The sequence below is a fragment of the Chiloscyllium plagiosum genome, unplaced genomic scaffold, assembly GCF_037043375.1.
Source record: "Chiloscyllium plagiosum isolate Xiang-an unplaced genomic scaffold, Cpla_swu_hap1 HiC_scaffold_15, whole genome shotgun sequence".
In the NCBI taxonomy this organism is placed as follows: Eukaryota; Metazoa; Chordata; class Chondrichthyes; order Orectolobiformes; family Hemiscylliidae; genus Chiloscyllium; species Chiloscyllium plagiosum.
The window spans coordinates 13,400,630-13,419,486 of NW_028270153.1; the positions used below are offsets into that span (position 1 = coordinate 13,400,630).

Below are 18,857 nucleotides of genomic sequence, written 5' to 3' on the forward strand. Positions count from 1 at the left end.
AATGGGACATGAACCTGTGACGTTCTGCCTCTAACAGCTCATTGTGTTGGAGCATTTCCCGCTTTGATCTTTACAGCAGTTGTTGGAGTGAGCAAGGTATAAATGATGATTCAGGAGCTGATTTCGGTAGGTGGGTTGAGCCTGCGGCAAGGAGCAAAGTTGAGAACCTTCATGGTGACCTTAGCAAGTGCAGGAACCGAGGCCGTGCTCTCGGTGTCACAGGGCATTGCAAACCAGATATCCAGCCAACTGAGCTAACTGACCTCCAGTTCCTTGAGTACCGTTGAAGTTAGGGATTGCTGAAAAATAGGAAATGCAGCGGGCAATTTTCACATAGCAGGCTCCCAAAGACAGTAACATGAAAGCGATCAGGTGATCTGTTATGAGTAATGTTAGCATAACCAAAGTTGTATTTCACTGATATCAATGAAATTTTCTGAGATTGCTCAACTCTCATCTGGGTGGCACAGTGGCATAGTGCACTGCTGCCTCGCAGCGCCAGAGACCCGGGTTCAAGTCCTGCCTCAGGCGACTGACTGTGTGGAGTTTGCACATTCTCCCCGTGCCTGTGTGGGTTTCCTCCCACAGTCCAAAAATGTGCAGGTTAGGTGAATTGGCCATGCTAAATTACCCATAGTGTTAGGTAAAGGGGTAAATGTAGGGGAATGGGTCTGGGTGGGTTGCGCTTCAGAGGGTCGGTGTGGACTTGTTGGGCCAAAGGGCCTGTTTCCACACAGTAAGTAATCTAATCACCTCGTCTCTTCCATATGTAGATCCCCCCCAAAGGGGCCAAATCCAATATGTTGGCAGCCAGAGTTGGAGGCCCATACGTTGCTCCGTTACACCAGTGTATGTGATGCCCTTTGACATGCATCATTATTATACTTTGCTCACTCCATCAACAGCTCCAAATATCAAGGTGAGAAGTGCCCCAACCCAGTGCACTGCTTATTATAGGTTCATCTCCCATTCCAGAGATCTGAGTGCCAAATCCAGGCTGACATGCCAGTATAGCAGCGAGGGAGTGCTGCACTGTCAGAACTGATGGTTAGGAGCCCAGCTACCCTGTCAATCACTGCAATGAAACAAAAAATTCATAAAACAAAGCTCTAAGAAAGCCAAAAGAGAATTGCTGCATCAAATAGGAAAATATGAAGACAGTGGCTGACTTGAAGAAATTTAACTCATATTAAAAAATGAATATTACAAAATTAACCTGTACACAACATAGACTCATGAAAATTATGATTATATAATTAGTATTTTATGGCCAGAAGTAATAACTCTTCAAACCACAAAAGTGCTGATGTATAAATGCATTAAGTGAAGACTAATTGGAATAACGTTTCTAAATTGAACAATTGTGGCCACAGGGGACCAGGCTAGTTCTCAACTTCAGAGTGTGTTGATTTAAAAGCTTATTAATCTTGGAAGGCTTGTAACATGGCATCAGGCAATTTTTTTTATATAAAAAGGGATTGAGAATAGTATTCTCCCAAGACCTCCTCTTAAAGAAGCATTAACTGATTAAGCACAAAAGCATTTCAACTCACTGTATCTATGTTGGCCATTTGCAAGATCCACCCAGCTAGTTACATTTGTTTCACCTCTCCCATCAAGCCTGAAATTTTTCCTGTTTTTAAATATTTATCAAATTCCCTTTTGAAAGTTATGATTGAATCTGCTTCTCGGATCCTTTTAGGCGGCTCATTCCAGATCATAACAACTTGCTGTGTCTAAACTTTCTCTCATTCCACCCTCCCCCCAAACCCAGAACTCTATTCTTTAGGAATGATTTGGAGATGCCGGTGTTGGACTGGGGTGTACAAAGTTAAAAATCACACAACACCAGGTTATAGTCCAACAGGTTTAATTGGAAGCACACTAGCTTTCGGAGCGACGCTCCTTCATCAGGTGATTGTCCTAATGAAGGTGATCACCTGATGAAGGAGCGTTGCTCCGAAAGCTAGTGTGCTTCCAATGAAACCTGTTGGACTATAACCTGGTGATGTGTGATTTTTAATTCTTTAGGAAGTAATTTTAAACCTCTCTCACCTTCCACTGGAAACATCTTTTCAGATATTCGACCAAAGCTTCATGATTGTGAACAACTTTGTTAAATCTTACGTTCATCTTCTCTGCTCTAGGAAGATTTGTGCACATCAAAGTCCCCTTCCACCTTCAGGAACACAGGACCAGGAGTATCTAAGTGCGAAAGTGAAGACTGCAGACGCTGGAGATCAGAGTCAAGATTAGAGTGGTGCTGGAAAAGCACAGCAGGTCAGGCAGCATCCGAGGAGCAGGAAAGTCAACATTTCAAGCAGGAACCCTTCATCAGGAATCATCCTGATGAAGGACTCCTGCTCAAAACATTGATTTTCCTGCTCCTCGGATGCTGCCTGACCTGCTGTGCTTTTCCAGCACCACTCTAATCTTGATCCAGGAGTATCTAAGTCAGCCCCCAAATCTGTTCTGCTGTTTAATAAGAAATTAGATGATGTGCAACTTGCCTAACCTTCTCCATCCCATTAATATCCTTGACACTCAAAATTTTTCTTAACAGTGAATATCTCCTGCTTCTTACAGGAGAACATGCCAATCGTCAACCTTTGCTTGAAGAAGTGGTTCGTCATTGACCCTTCCATGGCCTGGCTCTACATTAAGGTTATGTCTCCTTGTCCTTGTCATCTTCACTAGAAATAAACATTTCTTTCTGTCCGTCCTGTCAATTTTTTCCATAAAAACCACAAAAAAAACTTCAGAGAACCAACCTGGATGGTGCATTAAATTAAATCAGGGGGCAGCCTTGTGACTCAGTGATTAGCACTGCTGCCTCACAGTACCAGAGACCTGGGTTCAATTCCAGTCTCAGGTGACTGTCTGTGTGAAGTTTGCACATTCTCCCGGTGTCTGTGTAGGTTTCCTCCGGGTGCTCCTGTTTCCTCCCACAGTCCAAAGATGTGCAGGTTGGGTGGATTGGCCATAGGAAATGCAGGGATAGGGTTGGGGGCTGTGGATTTGGGTGGGATGCTCTTCAGAGGGTTGATGTAGACTCAATAAGCTGAATGGCCTGCTTCCACATTGTAGGGATTTTATGATCTTTATTTGTGGGTGTGGGCAGCCCTTATTTCTCATCCTGAAAGTAGCAAAGAGTCAACCATATTGCTGTGGGTCTGGCATCATGTGAAGGCTAGACAACTATAACAGGTTTCCTTGCCTGAAAATTAGTGAACCAGATGGATTTTTATGACAACAACTGGTGGTTACATGGCCATCACTAGACCAACTTTTTAATAAAAGCCACAGTGGGATTTAAACCCAAGTCCTCAAAAACATGCATGTCGGGTTTACTGGATTGCAAGATACCACTTTTGCTACAGCATCCTCGTTCCACTTCATCACTCCTCTAAACTCTAGAGTCTATAGACCCAGTCTCCTCAATCTACCTCATACATCAATCCTGTCATCCCAAGGATCAGTCCACTGTGCCTTCATTGCACTCCATCTCTAGCAAATATTTTCTTCCTTCAGTAAGGGGATCAAAACTGTACCCAGTACTCCAGATGCTATCTAACCAAGGTGTCTTATAATTGCAGCAAGATATCCTTATGCCTGTTTTCAAATCGTCTTTTGGTAAAAGCCAACATGTTGTTTGCCATAACTGTACACAATGCTCCAGGTGCTGTTAAGCAAGACATCTTTTACTCCATTTGAGATAAAGGCCAATGTACCACTTGCCCCCCAAAAGACTTGCCACACCTGATGTTAGCCTTCAGTGACTCATAAACAAGAACACTCAGGTCCTTTTGGAGAGCATCAGTTCCTCACATCTCATCATTTAGAGTATGTCCTGCATTTCTGTACTTCTGACCAATTGACATTTCCATGAGCTTTAATTTTCACTGACAATCATTTATCTGGAACCATATCTGAAAGTCCACATAAACTGCATCCATAAACAATCCTTGGTCCACCACTTTAGTTACATGGTCAAAAGAATCAAGCCTTGAATCTATTTGCCTGGATTGTCAGGGATATTTTGCCTCGACGTCAAGTATTTGTTCAATGCTGCCATTTCTTTACTTCCATATGAGCCAGATCTATCTCAAAGGTCCCTTTAAATTCTATTTATTAACACTGTAATGGTAGAACTTTGTGTATGTCTTGACACCCCATAAACATTTCTTTTCATCTTCCCTTTTTTAAAATCTATGCCTCCAAGGGATGTGGACATTGCTGGCTGGGTCAATAACTGTTACCAATCCTGAACCCTAAATAGATTCAAGGCTTGATTCTTTTGAGAGTGTAACTAAGGTTAATGGATGCAGTTTTTGTGGACTTTCAGATATGGTTCCAGATAAATGACTATCAGCGAAAAACCACCTCAACCTTGAACATATACAATTATCCGGCCTGCACTACTCTCTGTGGGAGAGAATTCAAAACGGAGAGAAGAAATTCCTCCTCATTTCTGTCTTAAATGGGAGATTCCTTATTTTGGCCCTGCATCCATAGTGTTAGATTCCCCCACAAGAGGTGACATCCTCTGCCCTGTCGAAAAACCCTCAGAATCTTATATGCTTCATTACAATCTCCTATTCTTCTAAATGCTTAATCTACTTAACCCACTTTTCTCATAAGATGAGCCCCTTCATCCTCGGGTTCGTGTTGGTGAATCTTTTCTGAACTGCTTCCAATGCACTTAAGTCCCTCATCTTCACGTGGCCAATATTAATACTTCACCCTTTGCAAAAAAAGGCTGCCTCATTTCCTGTATTGAAACAGTAACACATCAAGGAATCCTTCATTGATTGTACAGTGCTTTGGGGCGTCCTGAGGTCTTGGGGGAGGCTTTATGAATGCAAATTAGTTACTTTTGTTCTTCTGCAGCTGGACCTACATTTGACCACAGTCCTGAAAGAAATGAATGCACTAAAGTATTTGAACAGCAAATAAATAGTTAGCTGTGCTGACTAGGCTCATTATGCTGGTGCACATATTTGCCAGTAATGCTCAGAGAGATTCCAAAACAATTAATTCACAATGTAAATACAGGTCAAATCTCTCAACCTACAGCCCACAGGAATTTAGCAAACACTGGGAGCTTTCATAGTCACCTGACAATGCACAGGAATTATGAGTGAGTAGGATAGAACAGAAATAGAGCAGGGCTTTAATGGGAAGGAAGGACTCTGAAAAATTGTTAGCATGCGGCAGCAATTAAAAGTATTTGTTAGATTTGGATCCCCTACAGGGATTAATTCATACACGTATTGGGCTGAAGCTCCATCCAGTGATTAGGAAACCAGTGAGAAGCCCATATCATTTCCATTGGATCAAATAGTCTTTATTAATCCCCCAAAAACATAACAAATGTAACATTTTGGAAAGTTAAACCAAGGTAGGAGTTTCATGGTGAATGGTAGGGCCATAAGGAATGTAGTGGAACAGAGGAACCTTGGAGTTCAGGTGCACGGTTCTCTGAAAGTGGAATCCCAGGTAGACAGGGCAGTGACGAAGGCTTTTGGCACACTGGCCTTCATCAGTCAGGGCACTGAGTGTAGAAGTTGGAAAGTTATGTTGCAGTAGTATAGGACATTGGTGAGGTCGCACATGGTGTATTGTGTTCAGATTTGGTCATCTTGTTGCAGGAGGATGCTATTAAACTGGAAAGAGTGCATGAGAAATTTACAAGAATGTTGCCAGGACTTAACAGTCTGACTTATAGGGAGAGGTTGGACAAGCTAGGACTTTTTTCTTTAGAGTTTAGGAGACTGAGGGGAGTTCTTGTGGAAGTGTATCAGATCATGAGAGGCATGGAGAGGGTGAATGCGCTCAGTCCTTTTCCCAGGGTTGGGGAATCAAGGACTAGAGGGCATCAATATAAGGTTAGAGGGGAAAGAATAAATGGGAACCTGAGGGGCAACGTTTTTACACAGATGGTGGTACGCATATGGAATGAGCTGCCAGCGGAAGTGGTTGAGGCGGGTACATTAACAACATTTAAAAGGCATTTGGACAAATACATGAATAGGAAAGATTTAGAAGGATATGGGCCAAGTGCAGGGAAGTGGGGTTAATGTTGATGGATATTTTGGTCGGCATGGACCAGTTTAGGCCAAAGGGCCTGTCTCTGTGCTGTAACACTCTGACTCTATGCAGCTAAAACATTAGCTGCTCAGTCACAAAATTCCACTGTAATAGTTACAACGTTATTACGTAGTCAGCAGAAAAGCGGCTCTACAAAGAGAGGGTTAAATGAAATAGTTGCCCTTAGCTCCGTATTTTAAAACTGAATGAGGACAAGACCATTGTACAAGTTAAAGGAAATGGAACTACGAGGAAAATGCTAAGATGAGTGATTAAGTTGGGGTTAGTTTAGATGGCTGGGTTGTAATGCAAAGTGACACCAATGGAACAGATTCAATTCCTATCCTGGCTGATGTCACCATGAAGATCCTGCCTTCTCAGTGTTGTCTCTCCCTAGAGGCACGGTGACCCTGAGGTTCAACTCATCACCAGTCATTGCGCTCTCATGAGCAAGCCATTTTCTGGGGCTATGATATCTTTACCTCAGAACTCTTTCTTGCCTTGACTAGTATTATTTTAGAAATAAGATTATAGGCTCCTTTGAGAAAACCCTTAAGTTCACAACGTTATTTCCAAATGCCTCCAAGTTGCCTGAGGGGGAATACAGAAATCCAATTGAGATATTCCTGAGAGTCAACACTTGGAAGTTTTGCATTTGCCAACAATGACATCTTTCGCTCTGATAAAGAAAAAATCACTAAACAATCTATTGAATTAAGGAGACATGCATGGTAACACAGTTATGCTGCCATTGGGAATTGTGAAGGTAACTCTAATGAAGAGAATCCCCTTTTAATGCTCACACATGACCTAATATTCCATTTTCTGACAGCACATATTCTGTACTCACAATCAAGATGGCTCCAACCTCAGAGTGTTGTAACAGAGGACATGGGCTCAGGGCAGCCATTGCCATGTTATAGGCACCAAACACTGTGCCGACCAGAGACAGGAATCCCAGCAGCACCAAGGATCTGAAACATTATTGGGAGGAAAAATATTTAATCAGCTTGAAGTTTATCCACTTTTCATTCCCCAACCTACTACTGCTTCAAATCTAATAATTGCACAAGGCAAACTACTTTGGAAAATTATTGCTCAAGGTGTCACTGGCAAAGCCAGAACATTTTACTCATCATTAATTGCCCTGAGATGAAGTGAAATCCTTTTGAGGTACTGCAGTCTATCTGCTGGGGATGCACATGTTGCTGTTGAATTGAAAGTTCCAGAATTTTGACACATCCATAAGCCATGTTCTGACTTATAGTTCTGATTGGATATGAATCTAGAACTTTCTTGGGTATCTGGACCACATGGACTGCAGCAGTTCACAAAGGGATCTCACCACCATCTCTTGCTAAGCCAGGAACACCCACATCCCAAGAATCAACTTGTTTAAAGAATGACTCAACCTTTGGATGTACAAGTTACATTTGATGAATGAAACATGTTTATTTTGTATGTATGTTACAGAGTTGTAGAGTCATATAGCATGGACACAGATCATTCAGTCCAACTCATCCATGCCGATCAGGTATCTTAAAGTGAAGCGGTCCCATTCGCCTGAATTTGGCTCATATCCCTCCAAACCTTTCCTATTCATATACCTGTCCAAATGTCTTTTAAATGTAATTGTGCCTGCTTCCTCTGGCAGCTCATTCCACACCCACACCACCCTCTTTATTTTGTCATTTCAATATTATCTGACCATGGAATTTAATGGTCATCCCCAGGATCAAGCTGGGCGATGATGTGCATATGCCAACATTGGGGCTTGGGGGCAGCCTGCCCAACTTTGAGCCACTTAAGACATGGTGAACAATTAGTGGCTGCGTGATAAATTCAGCAGGTGAAACCTGTGGATGGGATTCCTTCCTGTCTGGGCATCCAATAGAGATCCTCCCCATGGTTCACTATTCCCTTCCCCAAGTTCCTCTGTATCTTTTCCCAATCAGGGTCATGATCACTCCTGTTGTAATTTACTGCAAAAAGATTGAAATATACAACTAGGAGTGTCTTGCTACAGTTGTATACAGCATTAGTGAGATGGCATCTAGATGCTGGGTACAGTTTTGGCAGTTTATTTTAGAACAGATATTATTTTCGAAACAGTTCAGTGAAGGTTCATTCAGCTGAAATCTGAGTGGACAGGGCATTGTCTTAAGAGGAAATATTGGGCAGGTTGAACCTGTGTCAAATGGAGGTTAGAAGAATGAGAGGTGACCTTATTGAAACTGATAAGACCCTGAGGGGACTTGACAGAGTGGATGCTTAAAGGATGTTTCCTCTTGGAGAAGATACAAGAACTAGAGGACACAGTTTAAAAATAACGGGTGTCCCTTTGAAGATGGAGATGAGGAACTCTCTCAGAGTGGAACTCCCATCCCACAACAGCAATGGAATCAGTGTTATTGAATATTTCTAATACAGACGTAGACAGATTCATGACTAACAAGGGAATCAAAGGACATCGGGTCTCGAGAAAAATGGAGTTGAGGTCACAATCAGATCAGCAACGATCCTGTCAAATAGAGCAACAGGCTTGAGCAGCCAATTGGCTCACTCTTGTTCCTAATTCATGTTTGCACGTTCAAAAGTAAACCATTGCCCTATGATCTAGATGTCCAATATTTGTCAAACATTAGCGTGAGGCATTAATCATACCCAAGATGAAGAACTGAAAAACAACTCGTAAGACAAGTTGTAAACCTCCCAGCACTTTTTCACATAGAATATTTGAATCAATACAATATTGTTTCATTGTAAGGTCTTTTTTTTTTCCTTGCCTTCCTCATACAATGAGAATGAGAGATAACCTTTCCAGCTAGAACCCACATAAAAACCAACTGTCCCTGGTCTAGTTTGACTGATTATTGCATTTTGTTAAATAAATTCAGCCTGCACTCCCCTAGTCTCAGAATTCCCTCGGAGAAAGGGAGACGGAGATCAAAAAGAAAGGAAGAGAGAAAGAATAAAAAGGCAGAGGGGGAAAGAGAGACAGAGAAAGAGAGAAAAAAATGAAGGTTCTGCCGCTCCCTTCTCTCTATGTACTGAGATTTGGTCTACTGAGCTGTGAATCAAAGTTAATATCCTGAATGTAAAAAAAAGTCCCTTGGCATGAAAGCCTAAGGCACCTATTTCTGCTTCCTTGTGCAAAGAAGGCTTGGGGCATGATGACCTTCCACAATAGACATTCCTTCTGCCAAGCTCAACATGTTGTTTATAACACATTTCTCGTTAGAATTGATTGTTGGCACACCAGCCAAGGAAGTTCTATAGAGAGTATCGCTTGCAAATTCCTTTGGTACCGCAGCCATTGTAGATAGACATGTATATGCCCAGCAGACAATCTATTCACTAAACTTGATTCAGCTCCTTTAGTAATATCACCAATTGGCTCAATCTCTGGCTTGATCACTTGAGAGGTTCAGAGAGAAATTTTGCAGAGTTCCTGTTTCCCTTCTAGCCTCTAGTTTTTCTTTTCTCTCTTTTTTTCTTTTGCTCTTCCGCAAAGCAGTGCATTGGGTGGAGGGAGGGTGAAGTAATTAAGAATTTAGATGTAACACGGAATGGTAGCCTATTAAGGTATTTACAACTGTGAACAGATATAATAGGACAGATGCAAAGAAGATATTTCCGCTCGTAGGGACAGGTCAATCGAGTGGCATGTAATTTTGTGGTTGCGTAACAGTAAGGTCACTGGCCAAGAAGCCCAGAACCTCAAGTTAATGTTAGAGACATGGTTTCAAATCCCACTGCAGCAAATGGTGAAATTATAATTAAGTAAAACATTGAAATTACAAACCAGTCTAAAGGCATCCATGTAACCACTATCCGCTCTTGTCTAAACTCAACTGGTTAACTAATGCTCTTAAGGGAAGTAAATCTACCATCCTTACCCAGTCCGGCCTACATGTGATTTTTTTAAATATAAATTGGTTCAGGGAGTGTAGGCAGCACTGGCCAGCATTTATTACCCATTCCTAATTTCCCAAAAGGCAGTTGATAGTCAACCACATTGTCATGGGTCTGGAGACTTAACCAGGTAAGGATGGCAGATTCCTTCCCTAAAGGACATTAGTGAACCAAATGAGTTTTTGCAACAATCAATAATGATTACATGGTCTTCTGTATTCAAATTCACCACCTGTGATATTGAGATTCAGAAACGCATCCACAGAATATTAACCTGGAATTACTTGCCCAGTGAAATTACCACTAACATCCACTGAAGTCAGACTCTCTGGGCAATTAGAAATGGAAAGTTAAAAAAAAGGCCTAACCAGCAATGCCTACATCCCATAAATATATAGAGGAAAAAAAACTACCAGGCTTGCTGCCCATCAGTGTCATTTGTACCTAAGATGACTGGGACATTCCAGATCCTTCTATGAAAGCATTCCTGCCATTGACCAGCCTAATAGTTAACAACCCTGCTCATTCAGATGGACAATTTACTTTTACAACTTTTATCTGCTACATTCATGTAGCCACCTTTCTGACTTTATTTGACTCCTCCACACAACCTGCAAACTCCACAAGAGGTAAGCCACTATGCTGGCAGAGAGCACCATGAATGGGTGTCAGCAGATGCATCCCTTATTCAGATGTTTGTACGGACAGGGTGAAAATAATTGAATTAGGGATGCCGAACTAAGAAGAAGCAATATATCATTTACCCCTTCAAAGCTGCTCCACCATTCAATAAGTTCATAGCTGATCAGGTTGTGGTCTCAGCTCAATTTTAACTGGGAAATACGTTTTGAGGGAGCATGGGAAATGTGAGGCTTCTGACATAGAAACATCCCCATGTCCAGTAATCAGTCAAAGCAGTATTTCATCGAGGTGGATTCCATCTTAATGTAATTCAACCAGGAACTGCCTCGAGATCTTTTAATATGTTAAATGTGCTACATAAATACAAGTTGTTGTTGCTTGTTCTGAAGAAAGGTCACTGGACCCGAAACATTAATTCTGCTTTCTCTCCATAGATACTGCCAGACCTGCTGAGTTTCTCTAGCAATTTTTGTTGGGTTTTTTTCTCTCTTGTTGCTAGTGGTTGTTAATTGAACTTTTTAAACCTCTTTCACCCTGTAGTAGCGGATTTTCCCACCAGAGTTAGGGCCTGGCTGTAGGATGTATGTATTCAAAAGAGTAAAAGCAAATGAAAAGTGGAATTGACACCGAGAAGGCAATGGAAAAGCAAGCAAGAGAGATTAAACTAATAGACCGAAGGTGACACGAGGAAACTCTTTCAACAAACTTGTGTTGTCTGTTTGCATGACTCCTGATTTCATCCAGACTTGGACACTGAATGTTCTGGGGACATGGTTGTGAATCCTGATGTGGCAGATAGTAAAAGTTGAATTCAATAAGAAGTTAACCTAATGGTGAACATGAAATCATTATATCACACTATGTACCAGTCAATTGCCACAATCTTCCACAAGTTCTGAACTGCTGGTTATGCATTGCTATTTTCAAATAATATCAATAAGCAGAAATGTATTTAGTTCTCTGCTTGATTTCAATTTGAGTTTTCATTCTTAAATTTAAACTGGCATTTCTAAAACTCTTTTTGTGTTGGAAAAATGAAACTCTGGTATCACAGTTGCTACACTGTCCATACTGCTGACTTGACACTAGTTTCTGATTCCCAACAGGATAAGGGAAGCAGATGGCCATTACCCAGTGATGTTCAGTAATAGATCTTTCAAAAGTTCTTGCTATGCTTCATTTTCTTTGTGCCTTTTCCAATCCAGGAATGCACAGATGTAATATGCAGCAGGTGTATAAGCTTATGCCAACACAGTAAAAAGTATTTCTACCTCTCTGTTAAACACTATGACATCCACATTGACATTGATAAGAGCTTCACAAGTAGCAATTCTCATCCATTACTCATAAGTGCACAGTTCTCTCAGTCATAAATCAAAGAATAAGATGAATACACCATTGGCAGGATTCCACAAGCCTAATGTCCTTTGTTGCTACCAAGGTTACCATGATATAGATTTGGCAACTTGTGTAAATTATATCAGGCTGAATAATCTCGTTTTTAAAATCCATTTATAGAATGTGAGTGTCACTGGCAAGACCAACGTTTGTAGCCCAACCCTAATTATTTTTGAGAAGATGTGGAGGTGCAGGTGTTGGACTTGGGTGAACAAAGTTAAAAATCACACAACACCAGGTAAATACTGACCTGATGAAGGAGCAGCACTCTGAAAGCTGGTACTTCCAAAAAAACCTGTTGGACTATAACCTGGTGTTGTGTGATTTTTAACTTTGAGATGAGCCACCTTTTCGAACGGCTGCAATCAATGGGTGGCCTATCTCCCATCTCCACTTTCACCTCAACTCATTGCTAATGAAGGCCTTACCCGTGGTTTTGTTACCTCTAGTCTCAGCTATTCCACTGCACTGTTGGTTAACCTCCCAGTTTCCATGCTGAATAAGCAGCAACTCTATGGCACTCTATCAAAACTCTAACCCACAAACCCGAACTCGTGCCAAGTGCTGTTCATCTATTGACCATACCTTTACTGACCTACATTTGTACCTGGTCTAAACATGCATCCATTTTAAAATTCTCAAATCATTCTATGGTCTCACCCAACCTTCTCCAGGCCTGCAGCACTCTAGGATTTCAGCATTCCTCCAATTCTGTTAACACTGTGACTAACATTTGCAGACTACCTTTAGTAATCCAAACCCTCAGTTGCCCCAAAATCTATTGTTATGATCTTTTACCTCTCCTTTACATGGTTCTTAAAGCTTTCTCTTCCATGCAACTCCAATTATTTGTTCCAGTATCACTGTACTTGGCTTGATTTCAGTTCTTGCCTGATCTTGCCTCTTTGAAATGCATTGGAATATTCTTCCATTTTAAAAGTTCTATCAATTGCAAGTTTTTGGAGAAACAGTCCATTTGACCACAATTTAAATCAGATTTCAGTTTCTACACAATGCATTATGTCTTATCTCTTCTCTGCACTTTTAACATTTCAATGCTGAAGAGGAAACAAAACTCTTTTGTTGCTTATTTTGAGAATCAATAAACAAATAAAGAGTAAACTTGTGACCTTAATTTGTCTCAAAGCCAAAGCATAAATTCCAACTATTTTGAGTCTGGCTCAATTTATAGAACATAGAACATTACAGTGCAGTACAGGCCCTTTGGCCCTCGATGTTGCACCGCCCTGTCATACAATCTGAAGCCCATCCCACCTACACTATTCCATGTACGTCCATATGCCTGTCCAACTTAAACTTGGTGAATCTACTACTGTTGCAGGCAAAGCATTCCAAACCCTTACTACTCTCTGAGTAAAGAAACTACCTCTGACATCTGTCTTATACCTATCTCCCCTCACTTTAAAGTTGTGTCCCCTCGTGTTTGCCGTCCCCATACTTGGAAAAGGGCTCTCCCTGTGCACCCTATCTAACCCTCTGATTATCTTGTATGTCTCTATTAAGTCACCTCTCAACCTTCCTCTCTCTAACGAGAACAACCTCAAGGCCCTCAGCCTTACCTCGTAAGACATTCTTTCCATACCAGGCAACATCCTAGTAAATCTCCTCTGCACCCTTTCCAAAGCTTCCACATCCTTCTTATAATGCAGTGACCAGAACTGTACATAATACTCCAAGTGTTCAAAGTTTGTGAGAACGGAACGAGGACATGCCGCAACCCAAAGGACTAGCCACACTACCATACATCAAGAACATCTCTGAACTGACAGCCAGACTACTGCGACACTAGGACTTATAACAGCACACAAACCAACAGCCACACTCAGACAACAACTCACCAGAACGAAGGACCCAATACCCAGCATGAGCAAAACTAATGTAGTGTACAAAATCCCATGCAAGGACTACACAAAACACTATATAGGACAAACAGGAAGACAGCTAATGATCCACATCCACGAATATCAACTAGCCACGAAACAACACAACCAGCTATCCCTAGTAGCCACACACACAGACGACAAGCAACATGAATTCGACTGGGACAACACTACCATTATAGGGCAAGCCAAACAAAGAACAGCCAGGGAATTCCTAGAAGCATTGCACTCATCCACAAACTCCATCAACAAACACATCGACCTGGACCCAATATACCGGCCACTACAGCGGACAGCTGAAACTGACAACCGGAAGCGGCAGGGACAGGCCACTATAAATGCCGGAGGAAACACCACAGAAGCGCTTCACAGGAGGCTCCCAAGCACTGAGGATGTCACCTAGACAGGGGACGAAACGTTTGCAACAAAAACTTCCAGCTCGGCAAACAGAACCACAGCAACTCCAAGTGTGGCTGTACCACAGCTTTGTACAGCTGCAGCATAACCTCCTGGTTCCGGAACTCAATCCCTCTATTAATAAAGGCCAAAACACTGTATGCCTTCTTAATAACCCTGTCAATCTGGGTGGCAACTTTCAGGAATCTGTGTACATGGACACCGAGATCTCTCTGCTCATCTGCACTCCCAATAATCTTACTATTAGCCCAGTACTTTGCATTCCGATTACTCCGTCCGAAGTGTATCACCTCACACTTGTCCACATTAAACTCCATTTGCCACCTCTCAGCCCAGCTCTGCATCCTATCTATGTCTCTCTGCAACCTACTACATCCTTCGTCACTATCCACAACTCCACAACTCCACTGACCTTAGTGTTATCCGCAAATTTACTAACCCACCCTTCTAAGCCCTCATCCAGGTCATTTATAAAAATGACGAACAGCAGTGGACCCAACACCGACCCTTGCGGTACGCCGCTAGTAACTGGTCACCAAGATGAACATGATCCATCAACTACAACCCTCTGTTTTCTTTCAGCAAGCCAATTACTGATCCAAACTGCTATGTCTCCCACAATCCTATTCCTCCACATTTTGTACAATAGCCTACTGTGGGGAACCTTATCGAACGCCTTGCTGAAATCCATATACACCACATCAACTGGTTTACTCTCATCTACCTGTTTGGTCACTTTGTCAAAAAACTCAGTAAGATTCGTTAGGCACAACCTACCCTTCACAAAACCATGCTGAATGTCCCTGATCAGATTATTCTTTTCTAGATGGTTCAAATCCTATCTCTTATAACCTTTTCCAACACTTTTCCAACAACTGAAGTGAGACTCACTGGTCTGTAATTACCAGGGTTGTCTCTACTACCTTTTTTGAACAAAGGAACCACATTTGCTATCCTCCAGTCTTCTGGAACTATTCCTGTAGACAATGATGATTTGAAGAACAATGCCAAAGGCTCGGCAATCTCTTCCCTTGCTTCCCAGAGGATCCTAGGATAGATCCCATCAGGCCCAGGGGACTTGTCTATTTTCACACTCTGCAGTATTTCTTCCTTGTGAACCTCAATCTCTTCTAGTCTAGATGCAAGTATCTCTGCATCTTCCTTGCCAACATTTTCATTTTCTGTAGTGAACACTGTCGAAAAATATTTATTTAGTGCTTCCCCTATCTCCTCTGACTCCACACACAACTTCCCACTATTACTCTTGATTGACCCTAATTTAACTCTCATCATTCTTTTATTCCTGACATACCTATGGAAAGGCTTAAGGTTAACCGTGATCCTATTCACCAACAACTTCTCATGTCTCCTCCTGGCTCTTCTGAGCTCTCGTTTTGGGTCTTTCCTGACTTCCTTGTAACCCTCAAGCGCCCTGGGTTTTCACATTTTGTCCTAACATGAGCCTTCTTCTTCTTCTTGACCAGGGATTCCACTTCCTTAGTAAACCATGGCTCATGCGTTGTATATCTTCCTCCCTACCTGACAGGTACATACTTATCTCGGGGACACAGGTGCTTTCTCACAGGGAAAGCCACAAATGCAATATTTGAGTGAAACCAGGAGTGTGATGGAATATTATCCACTAGCTTGTTACTCTAGATTCTTGTGTATAGTATGCTGCTGGCTCAGTGATGGGGAGAGAGAGTAAATGTTTAACATGCTTGGATGGGTGCAGTTCCATCAACAATGAGAAGCTTGACACTATCTGGGACAAAGCAGCCCATTTGATCAGTGTCCTAACCATCACCTTCAGCATTCACTCCCTCCACATAATCACACAATCGCAGCAGTATGCTCTATTCACAGCATGCAATATCCAACTGAGAGGCCCCTTCCAAGCCATACAACACGCTGATTTGAAACTATATTACCATCCATTCATCATTGTTGGGTCATAGTCCATGGAGTCTCTTCCTAACCACACTGAGTGCACCCTTGCACCAATACAAGTAGCAGGAACACATCTCGCACACAGAGAGGCACCCAGCTCACAAATTGGGCCAAACCAATCATGAGGGCTTAAGATTAGAGTGGTGCTGGAAATGCACAGCAGGTCAGGCAGCATCCGAGGAGCAGGACAATCGACATTTTGGGCAGGAGCCCTTCATCAGGATTCCTTCATCATTCCTGATGAAGGGCTCCTGCCCGAAACATCGATTTTCCTGCTCCTCGGATGCTGCCTGACCTGCTGTGCATTTCCAGCACCATTCTAATCTTGACTCTAATCTCCAGCAACTGCAGTCCTAACTTTCACCTGATCATGAGGGGTTGGCAGATGTCAGATGTCAGAATGTCCATGGACATGGTGTCCGTGAATCATGCACTGGGCTTGAGTTTGGTCGCACACAACATGGATGTCTTTCAGAAGAAGTGGCGAACAGAATCAGCCAGTACCCACGCTTGTTTCTATATCAAGCTCTCTAAATGTCTAGCTTGTTTGGTGAGCTTGGTAAGATAGAAAGCTGACTATTAATGAGGCAAGTTGTGCTACTAACAAGATATTTCACAAGCAATAATCATTCTTAAATGGTGAATCACTGCTGCCCAGCAAGAACCACGCCACCCTGCTGGTGAAAAGCATGTAAGATGGAGCAAGCTGCTTTTGCTATTGAGATGCACTCCTTCCTTCTATGCTGCCTCACAATTGCACATAGCTCACCTTACTCAGACCCCTGCGAGATGGTGTCCCATGTATCTGATCCAAAACTGGTTTTAAAAACAAATTACATCTATTTATTTTGATTATTCAGAGGAGGTTCAACCTAACTTGAGAAAAGGCAGCCCACGTGATTGCCACCCTATCCACCACCATTCACTCCATCAGTGCACAGTTGCAGCTAAGTATATTGACTATAAGATGCACAGCAGCATTCCCTTTCTTTCCACTGTCACTGGTTCAAAACCCTCTCTAATAGCACCTTGGGCATGCCTACACCAGGACTGCAATAGGTCAAGGTGGCTACTCACCAGCATCTTCTCAAGGGCAATTAGGGACAAGCAACAAATGCTGGCCCACCCAGTGATGGCCTTATCTCAAGAACAAATTATAAAAACAGTTGGATCTGACATTTCAAATGGTTCAGCAGTACGAACCCATCAAATTATATGGAATATTTGATTAGATTTGTCTATTATTATTAATAAAGCCTCCAATTATATTCCCAAGCAGACACGCATTGATCCATAAACTACTCTGCATGGTACCCTAAGGATTCAACAAAGGCAAGTCAGCACTTCTCTTTCAGAATAACGGGTCAATTATTAAACTTCCTGCAAAGCAGAACAATTTATTCTGATTAAAAATGTGCATTTTGCTAGCAGGCAAATTCCATTGCTTGATATTTCTGGCCTGACCTAATAGATTATCTAATAAAATTTAAATGTCTGTGTTCAGTGGATGTGTTCTACCACATTGTGTTCAACTGTTCAGAATAGAAATGAAGAATGTAGGAACAGGTGGCTCCTGATAATTCCTTGCAGCATTCACTGTTTTGGTTGAGGACAGTTTTGCCTTGCAAGAACTGCTCTGATCAGTTAGGCCATGAGTTAGTTCTATATTCCTTGATACACATATCTGACAAAACTCTGTCTTGAAAACTACAAACATCCCACTAACCATTCATTGATCTTTGACAAAAGAATTACACCTTCTATGGAAAAGGTGCTTCCTGTGTCATAGAATCCCGACAGTATGGAAGCAGGTCATTCAGCCCATCGAATCCACATGAACCCTCTGAAGAGCATCCCACCCAGACTCACCCCCTATTTCCCATGGCTAATCCACCTATCCTGCATATCCCTGGACACTATGGGCAATTGAGCATGGCCAATCCAGCTATCCTGCATATCCCTGGATACTATGGGCAATTGAGCATGGCCAATCCAGCTATCCTGCATATCCCTGGACACTATGGGCAATTGAGCATGGCCAATCCAGCTAACCAGCACATCTTTGGAGTATGGGAGGAAACCTGGGCAGACATGGAGTGAATGTGCAAACTCCACACAGACAGTCACCCAAGGGTGGAATCGAGTCTGGGTCCCTGGCACTGTGAGGCAGCAGTGCTAACCACTGAGCCACCTGCTGCCCAAGCTGTATGGTTCAGCTCTACTTTTACGGTAGTGTCTTCTCACTAATTCTTCCACTGATTCTCTGAGTTCTTGCAAGGCAAAACTGTACTTAACCAAAAGAGTGAATGCTGCAAGGAAGTATCAGGGGCCACATGATCATCTAATGAAGGTTGAATTTCCTGTGTTGATTGGCAAAGCATTTCCAAGATGTTTTTCCCCAACTCATTTTAGAATGTTGTCATTTTCTTGTCTTTTCAGCAGATCACATCCTTGGGGAAAGGCTGAGGATCATGCACATTGTAAGCCTCCAGGCTGTCCCATTGTGTGGGACATGCTAGTTAGAGTAGAGAGTTTTTAATTTGT

The 18,857-nt window shown here is 42.3% G+C and overlaps 1 protein-coding gene across 2 annotated transcripts in view; it reads right to left on the reverse strand.

The window, feature by feature from the left end:
* slc52a3-1 (solute carrier family 52 member 3-1) overlaps positions 1–18,857 on the reverse strand; it is a 35,166-nt gene that overhangs the window by 2,866 nt on the left and 13,443 nt on the right. For both annotated transcript variants that reach the window (XM_043710030.2, XM_087994606.1), the window contains exon 3: positions 6,941–7,064. In XM_043710030.2, the coding sequence (XP_043565965.2) occupies positions 6,941–7,064 (124 nt within the window). The remainder of the gene's footprint in view (positions 1–6,940; positions 7,065–18,857) is intronic.